Raw genomic sequence first — 13,995 nt, forward strand, 5'->3', positions numbered from 1 at the left:
TGTTGCATCTACCCATGAATACTTCAAGATACTAAAATAAGCATTTACTGGCATGTTGCATCTACCAATGAATACTGCAAGATACTAAAATAAGTATTTCCTGGCATGTTGCATCTACCTATGAATACTTCAAGATACTAAAATAAGTATTTACTGGGATGTTGTATCTACCTATGAATACTTCAAGATACTAAAATAAGCATTTACTGGCATGTTCCATCTACCCATGAATACTTCAAGATACTAAAATAAGCATTTACTGGCATGTTCCATCTACCTACGAATACTTCAAGATACTAAAATAAGTATTTACTGGCATGTTGCATCTACCTATGAATACTTCAAGATACTAAAACAAGTATTTATTGGCATGTTGCATTTACCTATGAATACATCAAGACACGTAAATAAGCATTTACTGGAATGATGCATCGACCTATGAATACTTCAAGATACTAAAATAAGTATTTACTGGCATGTTGCATCTACCTATGAATACTTCAAGATACTAAAACAAGCATTTACTGGCATGTTGCATCTACCTACGAATACTTCCAGATACTAAAATAAGTATTTACTGGCATGTTGCATCAACCTATGAATACTTCAAGATACTAAAATAAGTATTTACTGGCATGTTGCATCTACCCATGAATACTACAAGATACTAAAATAAGTACTGGCATGTTGCATCTACCCATGAATACTTCAAGATATTAAAATAAGTATTTACTGGTATGTTGCATCTACCCATGAATACTTCAAGATACTAAAATAAGTACTGGCATGTTGCATCTACCTATGAATACTTCAAGATACCAAAAGAAGCATTTACTGGCATGTTGCATCTACCAATGAATACTTCAAGATACTAAAATAAGTATTGACTGGCATGTTGCATCTACCTATGAATACTTCAAGATACTAAAATAAGTATTCACTGGCATGTTGCATCTACCTATGAATACTTCAAGATACTAAAATAAGCATTTACTGGCATGTTCCATCTACCTATGAATACTTCAAAATACTAAAATAAGTATTTACTGGCATGTTGCATCTACCTATGAATACTTCAAGACACTAAAATAAGTATTTATTGGCATGTTGCACCTACCTATGAATACTTCAAGATACGAAAATAAGCATTTACTGGAATGTTGCATCGACCTGTGAATACTTCAAGATACTAAAATAAGTATTTACTGGCATGTTGCATCTACCTATGAATACTTCAAGATACTAAAATAAGTACTAGCATATTGCATCTACCCATGAATACTTCAAGACACCAAAATAAGTATTTACTGGTATGTTGCATCTACCCATGAATACTTCAAGATACTCAAATAAGTATTTATTGGTATGTTGCATCTACCAATGAATACTTCAAGATACTAAAATAAGTATTTACTGGCATGTTGCATCTACCCATGAATACTTCAAGATACTAAAATAAGAACTGGCATGTTGCATCTACCCATGAATACTTCAAGATACTAAAATAAGCATTTACTGGTATGTTGCATCTACCCATGAATACTTCAAGATACTCAAATAAGTATTTATTGGCATGTTGCATCTACCAATGAATGCTTCAAGATACTAAAATAAGTATTTACTGGCATGTTGCATCTACCTATGAATACTTCAAGATACTAAAATAAGTACTGGCATGTTGCATCTACCCATGAATACTTCAAGATACTCAAATAAGTATTTATTGGCATGTTGCATCTACCAATGAATGCTTCAAGATACTAAAATAAGTATTTACTGGCATGTTGCATCTACCTATGAATACTTCAAGATACTAAAATAAGTACTGGCATGTTGAATCTACCCATGAATACTTCAAGATACTAAAATAAGCATTTACTGGCATGTTGCATCTATCTATGAATACTTCAAGATATTAAAATAAGTATTTACTGCCATGTTGCATCTACCTATGAATACTTCAAGATACTAAAATAAGTATTTACAGGCATGTTTCATCTACCCATGAATACTTCAAGATACTAAAATAAGTATTTACTGGTATGTTGCATCTACCCATGAATACTTCAAGATACTAAAATAAGTATTTATTGGCATGTTGCATCTACCCATGAATACTTCAAGATACTAAAATAAGTACTGGCATGTTGCATCTACCCATGAATACTTCAAGATACTAAAATAAGCATTTACTGGCATGTTGCATCTACCAATGAATACTTCAAGATACTAAAATAAGTATTTCCTGGCATGTTGCATCTACCCATGAATACTTCAAGATACTAAAATAAGTATTTACTGGGATGTTGCATCTACCTATGAATACTTCAAGACACTAAAATAAGCATTTACTGGCATGTTCCATCTACCCATGAATACTTCAAGATACTAAAATAAGCATTTACTGGCATGTTGCATCTACCAATGAATACTTCAAGATACTAAAATAAGTATTTACTGGCATGTTGCATCTACCTATGAATACTTCAACATGCTAAAATAAGCATTTACTGGCATGTTGCATCTGCCTATGAATACTTCAAGATACTAAAATAAGTACTGGCATGTTACATCTACCTATGAATACTTCAAGATACTAAAATAAGCATTTACTGGCATGTTGCATCTACCTATGAATACTTCAAGATACTAAAATAAGCATTTACTGGCATGTTGCATCTACCTATGAATACTTCAAGATACTAAAATAAGCATTTACTGGCATGTTACATCTACCTATGAATACTTCAGGATACTAAAATAATCATTTACTGGCATGTTGCATCTACCTATGAATACTTCAACATACTAAAATAAGCATTTACTGGCATGTTGCATCTACCTATGAATACTTCAACATACTAAAATAAGCATTTACTGGCATGTTGCATCTACCTATGAATACTTCAACATACTAAAATAAGCATTTACTGGCATGTTGCATCTACCTATGAATACTTCAAGATACTAAAATAAGCATTTACTGGCATGTTGCATCTACCTATGATTACTTCAAGATACTAAAATAAGCATTTACTGGCATGTTGCATCTACCCATGAATACTTTAAGATACTAAAATAAGTATTTACTGGCAAGTTGCATCTACCCATGAATACTTCAAGATACTAAAATAAGCATTTACTGGCATGTTGCATCTACCTATGAATACTTCAAGATACTAAAATAAGTATTTACTGGCATGTTGCATCTACCTATGAATACTTCAAGATACTATAATAAGTATTTACTGGTATGTTGCATCTACCCATGAATACTTCAAGATACTCACCCTGCATCATGATCTGTTCTACGACATGTCTTGCTGTCATGATGTAATTGGGTCCAACACGAAATCCTGTGCCAGATCCACAAGGAGTTCTGATTATGCCAATGGACTTGGCAAGTTCTGCAAGTTGTTTATGGATAAACACTGCCTCAGTCTGATCAATTTCTGCTTTCAAATTCCCTTTCTGTGCCGTCTCGATTTCACCCTGTACTCCAAGGTTTGTCTTCGTCCCTATTTGTGTAAAACGTACTTTTGGTGAAGAACATTATAATTATGTTTCAAAGTACATTATGTGTAGATCCAAGAATAAAATGCTGATGCTGAGGCAACTTGTGCTCTTAATTTATGATTAAAATTGATGTTAGTGCATTAGGAAGCAATCCAAAGTGGACCTGTCTTTTGAAACTCCTTAAGACTGCAGCAAAGATATTGTGTCAATTGGCAGTTGCTTGTTATAGCTATTACTCCATAAAGTAAAAATTAAGGCCATATCTAGCCTACGTGTCAAATAACATGTACCAATTATGTTTTTCCGGAGGACTGACCCACATCCGGGCATCTATTTTGTGTTGTAGCTAGATTTATTATTGATGTTTTGAGAAAGAAAAGTCATTAGTGCCTTAACAATTGAGAAGTTAAAATGTTTTATGTTTTGACCAGTGTTGGGCAATTTATTTTATTTTGTTCAAATTCTTTGGATTTCAAGATTATTTTCCCCTGGACAAAGACAGTTATTGAAATTTATACAGAATTCAAACTGGAATATTATTTTCAGTCTTTGAACAAAGAACTGTTGACACATCAGTGCAATGCTGACCACAGCATATGTCATTGCCTTCCATTTTGGATTTCGTTGGGATTCAAACTTAGTTTCGTTAGGACTTTTTATTACTAGGACTTCTATTTTTTTTTTCTTGGATTACTTTTGGATTTGATTCATAAAACCGTTAAGTTCTTTTTCTTATGTTTAACTTGCTTTTCTAGGGAAATAAATTATTTATTAAATTTTACAAAGCTTGTTGTCTTCACTCTTTTCTTGTTACTGTTTGAACGAGCCTAAAAATGTAACAAAGAAAACTGGGGCCTCGTCCTTGGGATATACGAATTTTGGCTAAAATATTTCCGACAACTTTGTTTTTTGAAATTTAAATTCCTCTAATTTTTGAAAAAATGTTTACATCCCAAGTATTATTTCACATTTTAGAAATCTCTAGTGAAATCAGCAGGCTCTTTTACAATCTCATCAAAAGTGGAAATCTTTCTTTCAAATCCTACCCATGAACAATTAATCCTTTTGAATAAAGATGAATTGTTCAACTTGCTAGAAAATATGATCTTTCTAAGACAAAGGCTTCCTTAATGAAGCAAGAAATAAAAAATATTTTGGCCCAGTAAATGGTGGAAAAGAATGTTTTGGATAAAATTGTTTTGGTTTCGATCAGTAAGTCTGTATCAGACTCTAACATAAAAGAACTGGAATTAAAATTGAAATACAAAATGGAATTAGAGTTAATAAAGCTGGAACTTCAGAAAGAAGAAAAACAAATGCAGTTGCAATTGGAGAAAGAGAAATAAAAAAAATTTTGTTACAGAAAGAGAAAGAACAAATGCAATTGGAGAAAGAGGAAGAACAAATGCTATTACAGAAAGAGGAGAAAGAGAGAGAAGCAAATGCAATTAGATAAGGAAGAAATTCAAAGTGAGAGAAAGACAAACACAGTTGCAAAAAGAACAAATGCAGTTACATAAAGAACAAATGCAGTTACAGAAAGAGCAGAAACAAATCCAACTGGATAAGGAAGAAAGTGAGAGAGAGAAAGAGAGAGAGAGACAGACAAACAGATGCAAATGCAAGGAGAGAAGGAAGAGAGGGAATATCAACTTAGAATTAAAAGAAATAGAATTGGTAAGTAAAATGCACGTTGCCACTTCACATACAAATTCAAGTTTTGGTATTACTCTTAATTTTAGGTTAGTGCCACCTTTTAGAGAAAAAGATGTAGACAAATATTTTCCTTATTCTGAAAACGTTGCTGACTATTTGAAATGGCCTAGGGAGCACTGGACTCAATTATTACAGTGTGCACTTTTTGGCAAAGCCCGAGATATCTATGCATCACTGTCAGTACAGCAGAGTGCTGACAATGATTTCGAGAAGGAATGCATCTTAAAGGGTTATGAGTTAGTCCAGGAGGCTTATCCGCAAAACTTGAGGAACTATAAAAAAAGAAGCTGGCCAAACTCATGTCAAATTTGCAAGAGAAAAAGAGAAGTTATTTGACAGATGGTGTTTAGCCATGAAAGTTGATCAAGATTATGAAAGTCTTAGACAACTTGTATTACTTGACAAGTTCAAGAACTGTGTCCATATTGACATTAAGACTTATCTTGATGAACATAAGGTCGAAACCTTGGAAAATGCTGCTCGTGCTGCTGATGAGTATTCCTTAGATCATAAAGTTTCTTTTGTAAATAAGAATTCCACTCAGCAGTCTTCTGGCAGAAAAGTATTTCAGCCTAATACAAGCCCTTCCAAATTTCAATCTCGTACAAATTAAAACATCAAGCTTCTGATAAACCAAAAATACTTGTCTCTTCCTACTTGTACCTATTTCGAGAAGACAGGACACGTTATTTCTGATTGCTGAAAACTGAAAAATAAGGATTAGAATCATGACAGACCTATTCCAAATGCTCTTAGTTCTAAGAGGTGAAGGTCAAATATTGAAAGTAATACATTTGTTGGATCTAATCCAGTCTGATTTTATTATGGAGAATTCTGAACCATTCATGTCGAAGAGTTCTATATCACTCATGAGTGATTCGGCCAATCACATCCCTATTAAAATTTTAAGGGACAAAGGAGCTTCACAGTCTTTAATAATTAGGTACCTTGCATTTTTCTGAGAAGTATTTTTCTAACGAGAGTGTTCTTATTCAAGGAGTAGAGTGTGGCTTTGTTTATGTTCCTGTCCCTAGAGTAAATTTGTCATCAAACTAAGTTTCATGACCAGTGACAATCAGAACAGTGACTGCTTTACTCATCGAGGGCAATAATTTATTACTAGGCAACGACCCAGCTGGAGATAAGGTTGTGGTTAATCCACTTTTAACTGACAAGCCTTGTTTGGACCTGAAATTCGATCCTACTGAAAATGAATTCCCTGATGTATACCCAGCATGTGCAGTTACTACAGCTATGGCAAAGAAAGCTCTTGAGAATGATGTTGATCAGGAAAGTATTCCTTTAGCTGACACAAGTATTGGTCAGGCTTTTGATGAGGCCAATTTCACTCCTTGTTTGGATCAGTCAGAAGGTATTGATCACAGTGATCCTCTTTTAACTATTCATTCTCTTTATTCTAATCACGGTGACAAACGACAATCACTTGTTGTCAAACAGGAAAAAGATCCTGTGATCTCTTGCTTGTTTCAAAGGGCCATTAGTAAAACTGAAGCCACTGAATTACCTGTCTATTATTTCATTAAAAATGAGATTCTTATGAGAAAATGGAAAGTTTCTGATGTACCTGCTGGTAATGAGTGGTCAGTGAAGTATCTGACTGTAGTTCCAAAATCTTACAGACAGGAAATACTTAGTCTGGCCCATGAAATTCCTTTGGCTGGTCATTCAGGGATTAATAAGACTTATCACAAGATACTGAATCACTTCTTTTGGCCAAAACTCAAAAGTAATGCTTGTAAATACTGGAGATCTTGTCATACTCGTCAAATGGTAGGAAAACCCAATAAGAAGATACCTAAGGCTCATCTGCGACTTATTCCTGCATTTGACGAACTATTTAGCAGAATAATGGAAAACTGTGTTGGTCCCTTACTCAAGATCAAGTCAGGGAACCAATACTTGTTGACCATAATTTGTGCTTCAATGAGGTTCCCAGAGGCAATTCCTCTGAGGAATATTAAATCTAAAACAATAGTAACAGTGTTGATATAGTTCTTTTTACCCAATTTGGCCTTCCCAAATCTGTCAAAGCTGATCAAGGATCAAATTTCATGTCTGAAATTTTCCAGCAAGTTATGTATGAATTAGGTATTCAACTATTCAAATCTTCTGCCTATCACCCTGAGAGCCAAGGGGATTTAGAAAGATGTCATCAGACTTTGAAAAGTATGATTAGATCATATTATTTTGATACTGGTAAAGATTGGAATGAAGGTATTCATTTACTATTGTTTGCTGTTAGGTAATCCGTTCAAGAATCTGTAGGATTCAGTCCATTTGAACTGGTTTTTTGGTCACACTGTGTGTGGACCATTGAAGTTGTTGAAGGAGAAACTTCTTTCTAATAAAGATTCTGAAATTAATCTTTTCGATTATGTTTCCACCTTTAAGAATAAGTTGTAAAAGGCTTGTGAGGTTGCAAGTGTGAATCTGCACACCATTCAGTTAAAAATGAAATTAAGGTATTATAAAAACTCAAAGGAAAGGAGTTTTCATCCTGGTGATAGAGTTCTGGTTCTCTTGATCATACCACAAAAATCCTCTTCAGGCCAAGTATTATGGTCCCTAAACAGTTGAAAAGAAAGTAAATGATTTAAATTATGTTATAAATACTCCTCTTAGGCGAAAACAAAAATGATTTTGCCACATAAACATGTTAAAGGGGTATATTGAGAGAGAGTTTATTTGGACTGAAAAATATCAGAAGGCTTTAGATAAGTTAAAAGCCATACTTAAGAGCTCACCAGTTCTTACAGCTCCAAATTTCAGTCAATCATTTAAACTGTTTGTTGATGCAGTTGGAGCAGTATTGATTCAAGAAGAAGAAAATGGTGTTGATCATCCAGTATGCTATTTTTCTAAGAAATTAAATAAGCACCAAAAAATTATTCAACAACTGAGAACGAATGTTTGGCTTTGGTATTGGCATTACATTTTCAAGTTTACATTAGTTCAGCTCCTTCTTCGATTATTGTGTTTAGAGATCGCAATGCCCTTACTTTAATCGGCAAGATGAAAAATAAAAATCAAAGACTACTAAGGTGGAGTTTGTTGTTAAAGGAATATAATATTGACACCAGGCATATCAAGGGAAAAGATAATTTAATAGCAGGTGCTCTTTCCCATGTATAGGAATATTATTTCAGGTACACTTTGTATAATTCGTAAAAGTTTTTTTGTTTTTAAACAAATTTTATATATAATTAATCTATAATAAAAAAGAAAGCATTATTATGTATGCCTTTCTTTTTCTTTATGGGGTGAAGTGTTATGTATATTTGATTCAGTTTATATTTGATTTAATTTAATGGTTTGTTTGTTAGTTGTAAATCTTTTAATCCACTACACGTTACTGTAAAGTTCTCAAGAGCAGAATTCAGAGTTGTTATTTTTTTTACATAAACATCTTTATAGAGACATTATATCTAATGCTGACCTAGTTCCTGACCTTGATTCAGAAACAGTGATAGTTTCTAGTAAACAACATTTTTTAAAATTCTTTTTCGGAGTAAGATTCATAAAGTAGAATCAAGGCCATATCTGGCCTACGTGTCAAATAACATGTACCAAATATGTTTTTCCGGAGGATTGACCCACATCCGGGCATCTATTTTGCGTTGTAGCTAGATCCATTAATGATGTTTTGAGAAAGAAAAGTCATCAGTGCCTTAACACTTGAGAAGTTAAAGTATTTTAGGTTTTGAACAGTTTTGGGCATTTTATTTTATTCAAATTCTTTGGATTTCAAGATTATTTTTCCCTGGAAATACAAGGGCTCTTAATTATTTTTAGGGCAAAGACAGTTATCGAAATTTATACAGAATGCAAACTGGAATATTATCATTTTCTCTTTTTCAACAAAGAACTGTCCACACATCAGTATGACGCTGAACACAGCATACGTCATCACCTTCCATTTTGGATTTCATCGGGATTCAAAATCAGTTTTATTAGGACATTTTATTACTAGGCCTTCTATTTTTTAATTCTTGGATTATTTTTGGATTTGACTCATAAACCGTAAGTTATTTTTCTTATTTGTAACTTGTTTTTCTAGGGAAATAAATAATTTTTTAAAATTTTACAAAGGTTGTTGTCTTCACTCTTTTCTTGTTACTGTTTGAAAGAGCCTAAACACGTAACAGTACCTTCTTTTTCACTATAATAATGACAAATACATAATACAAATCAATGCTCTTTGAAATGAAATTATTGTTTCTTATGTGTACATCAACAAGCACTAGGGGTGAAATGATACACATGTGCTGCCTATCGATGTGGTTCAAGATACATAGCCTGTGATACAATATATATTTATAAATATTTGAATATAATGGTTCTTTCATCTCTGGAGGGTGGGTGGTGCCCTTTTATATAAGTTGACATACTGGTTGTATGCAGATTACAAATAAACGTACAGTTATCATATATTTGTATGCAATTTTCACTGATGACAAGATAACAAAAATACTTTCAAACTGACTACCTGCTGGTTGTCAGCGAGTTTTATTCAATGTTTCAGCCATTTAATGGTGGCTCCATTTACTCACTTTCACCACAAGGCCTTTTGTTTTGCACTGCATGAATGTTTTGAAAATATCTTATTATGAATTTCATGTCTCACTTAAACTTGGAAGACATTGTGACCTTATCTTCCAAACAGAAGAAATGCAGTTTCCTAATTCAAGTAAAATCTCATTTAAAACAATGGGGATGAATACCAACAAAATCTATCACATTCTACTTCCTGCAGATGCTAAAGACTTGTACTGTCAAAGGTACTTGTATTTGTTAATGAAGGAAAACTATTGACAACACACAGTCCTATTCAATATTTTTGCTGTTGTTGTAAATTTTACACAAGGTGATAAACTTGAGTAGTTTGAAATCTACCACTTCCCCTCTCTGGTGATTCCGTGCCAATGTTTTATATTCCATTGACACCTTCATTCACTAGTTAATTATCTCTTCCTAAAAACAGAAAATCCAAATGTATTCCCCATGTACAATTTAAGGAGATGCTGCCATGATTTCATCTTAAGGGGACGTACCCTTTGTCACCAAAATATGAGGGTATGGGGGGTAGAAACGAAGGAGGAGAAAGTGGAAATGGCCATAGTTCAATATTTACCTAACATTCCAATATCTGTCTCTCTTTCCTCCTGTTCTACTTTCTTAGAGCTCTAATTAAATCAAAATCCTTACAACATGTCACCTCTAGTTGTTTAAGCATTAATTTGTTAATTACTTCTGGACATACTCTATACCTTATCTGTGTATGAATATTGTTATGTGCTTCCTTCTGAAGAGGCATAATATATAGATACCTCTGTCAGCTTAAAGTTGTTGAGTAAATAATTTTTATGGCTTTTATCTACAATTTCCCAGAGCTCACACATATTATCTTTTGGGTGTGTCTGCTCCAAAATAGAATTTTCCATTAACATAAAATAAATTACTTTCTTGAATCAGTAGTTTGCTGACTACCATACTAGATTTCTTCTCTGTTCAATAATCCTGTATTAGAATTGTAAGTCTATAAATGCCATAGTCTACTGTACAGAGGTATTTAAATAAATATTTTTACTTCTTGATTTCATTTTGTCATCCATATTTGTTCAGTTTAACTTAAACCTGATATGGATATATGGTTCTAAAATATATGATCCGCAGGGCTGAATTGATTGATAAAAAATGGAAATTACATTCTACTTTTAAATGGCCTGTATATGAATTAGGCTCAGTATTCTGCCTTTCCTAAAACGGAGATTGGCCATCTATTTTTGTCCATCCAACATGTACATCTGACTCGTATTTAACACCATTTTCGGGCTCAAAATAACTCCCTGGTGTCTTCATTAATACTGTCCCAGCTCCAATAATCCGACATACTTCATAACTTTATATGCTGAGCATGCTGATGGGTTAAGATAATTAGCACTGAAGAGGGAGTGGGGGCAGATTATGAACCATGTCACTTTGTGTAAATGTGTAAATGACAAAGAAGGATTGTCCATATTTTTTTTTAAGTTTCAACTAACATAAATGAATGCCTGTGTGTGCAAATGCTGTTTCAGATAAATCCTAAATTTAAAGAATAAGGAAAACTAATAATAAATATTCATGACTGCTGAAGACCGAAATAACTTTAATATGTTATCATTTTGTATTGATTTTCATCTCTTGTTTCGATATGTGTATCGTTACAGAAATAGTACTGATGCATCGATATATGGATGAAACATTTCACCCCTAACAAGCACACAAATAATATTATTTTACAGAATAATAAAATAACCAGACACAAAATAACTTTTGACAATCATTACTACATATCTAAGCCACATGTTTGATCACTTAAGACATGCATGGTTATAGCAATGGATCCAACAGAGCTAAGCTTCACATAAAGAAACTAGCTAAAATAGTATCTCCCTTATCAACAATCAATGGGCACAAGTGAATCAGAGATTGCTCCTCTGGCTAACAGCAAAGCTTTCATTTCACTATCTCAAGATATATTTGATAGCATATCAATAGAAGCTGTAAAAAATTAAACTGCCTTTAAACCCAGGATACCTTTTGTCAAATCAGGTCACATTCTATGAAGCAATTATTGTGAGAAGTCATTGAAATGTGTATTTTCAATGTTTTGTGACAAGAGATATATTGGATATTACACTTGCATTTTTTTATCAAAAAATTAAAACTCCAGGATGCATTTTCAGACAATTCAGTCAGCAGCAGAGGGGGCGAATCCCACAACTTTTCAGGCAAAAAAAAGGGCGAAACCCTTTATAAACCCGCGATGACGCTTGTAAACACAATGTCGCCGTTGGTGCTGCGTTTTGTTGTCGTCGCCCCCAGCAGAGGGGCGAATCCCACAACTTTTTAGAAGCCTCCAAACGCTGAAATGGAGGGCTAACCCTACGTCAATTTAAACTCAATTGTCGCCGTTGTTGCTGCGTTTTGTTGTCGTCGCCCCTCTGCTGCTATGAATTAAATTTTTTATCTAACCCGACACGATACCGTGTTCAAGGATCATGTAAATTTATTGTTACAAACCCATGTGGAGTTCCCTGAGCACGACTAAGAAAATGTTTAAACTGATTATAATCCATGTCACCGTCGAACCATTTTTGTTAAATATATTGTACCGTGTATTTGCCAACTCCGTTAAACACTGCCAGAAGACTGCAATTCTCCCTGATCACTGATGGTATCTGTGTTAACTTTTGAGTAAATAAATCACATCTGTGTTTTTATGTCTACCTCTGGAAAATATTCTAGCTGGATTTAATTGTTTATCCAACATCACATCATCGTACACGACTAAATTGTTATTGGACCCGTAAAGATCATCCACAGACGGTGTTTCATCGATACTAGTAATAAATTCAACAATATCATCGCCGTCGTTTAATGATTTTGCGCTTTCATTAAAATCTTTTAACACACTGTAGCATCGTTGATCGTCCACAAATGGGGCTACCAAATACAACTTGTCCCATTTCATCCAATTCATTATCAAATTTAACAACAACTGAGTCTTACTCCATCCAGATGGACCCGTGATAATCATTCGGACAGAATTTGGTAGAATCGGATGGTACTTAACTGGTTCTCGTTTCCTTGTAGCAGAAAAGTCAGTGATCTCCATTAGATATATTATAAAAGAATATGGATTTATATTGTATGAAATGTAGAGCACGTACCCTAACTGCAGACATAACAACCACTACAACAAAAAATAATTGACAAGCCCTTACAGGCAAGTGTGAACGATGCGGTACAAAGAAATTTAAATTTATTCCGTCAGGTGGAGCGCCGGAAAAAAAAGCGAGGCGGTGATATTGCAGCCAAGTTAACAAAATTACCAGGAGCTCCATGGGCTAAATAACCCGGAGAAAAACATCTCTCAGGATATAATTAGTGTGGTCCTGGAACCAGACTTGATATCAGACTTGATGCCTTAGATCAGCCCAATCCAGGCGAGTATCCGATAAATGCTATCGACAAAGCATGTCATGTTCATGATGTAGCTTACCGAAGTAAGGATCTGCAACAGCGCCATCTCGCGGATGTGAAATTAATTCACGCGTTAAATGCTATCACTGATAAATCTTTCAAAGAAAAGTTAGGTAGTTGGCTAATAAAGTCCGCAATGAAGTCTAAGCTTGTATTAGGCGCTGGTAATTAATTATAATGGAGTCGATTTATTATTCCCCAAGAGGATACTGGAGAGGTAGCGCAGCAATTAGTAAACTTGCCAGTGCAGCAAAGGTCACACGTGATACTGCTAAGAACTGGTTATCCAAACAAGCAATATGGCAAATTTACCAACCATCGCCTAAACAAATTCACATTGCACATTTTGGTGTTAGTGTGCAAAATGAAGTTCACCAAGCTGATATATTATTTCTACCACATGATACCATTCGTCGCAGCACGTACAAGTACGCGTTAACTGTAGTTGATGTTGCAGGTAGATACAAAGATGCGGAACCGTTAGCGACTAAAACAGCATCTGAGGTTGCTTCTGCGTTTGAACGAATTTATCAACGAGGACCTCTACGATGGCCACATCTATTACAAGTTGACCCTGGCAGAGAATTTCAGGGTGCAGTATCATCACTGATAAAGCAACATAATGTCACCATCAGACGAGGGCATACTGCAATTCACCATGATCAGGCAATTGTTAAGCGATTTAATCGAACACTTGCTGAGCGGTTATTTGGA

The 13,995-nt window shown here is 34.2% G+C and overlaps 1 protein-coding gene across 1 annotated transcript in view; it reads right to left on the minus strand.

Annotated features, from left to right (window-relative positions):
- Window positions 1-3,290: 3,290 nt before the first annotated feature.
- The window catches only part of LOC149774806 (uncharacterized), a gene marked incomplete at its 3' end in the record, with an annotated part of 164,274 nt that continues 153,569 nt past the window's right edge, over window positions 3,291-13,995 (minus strand). Inside the window, exon 13 of the mRNA XM_089944721.1 lies at window positions 3,291-3,518. Within this exon, the coding sequence (XP_089800847.1) occupies window positions 3,291-3,518 (228 nt within the window). The remainder of the gene's footprint in view (window positions 3,519-13,995) is intronic.

This window comes from Sinohyriopsis cumingii, unplaced genomic scaffold (assembly GCF_028554795.1).
Source record: "Sinohyriopsis cumingii isolate HCF-2022 unplaced genomic scaffold, ASM2855479v2 utg000131l, whole genome shotgun sequence".
Taxonomy (NCBI): domain Eukaryota; kingdom Metazoa; phylum Mollusca; class Bivalvia; order Unionida; family Unionidae; genus Sinohyriopsis; species Sinohyriopsis cumingii.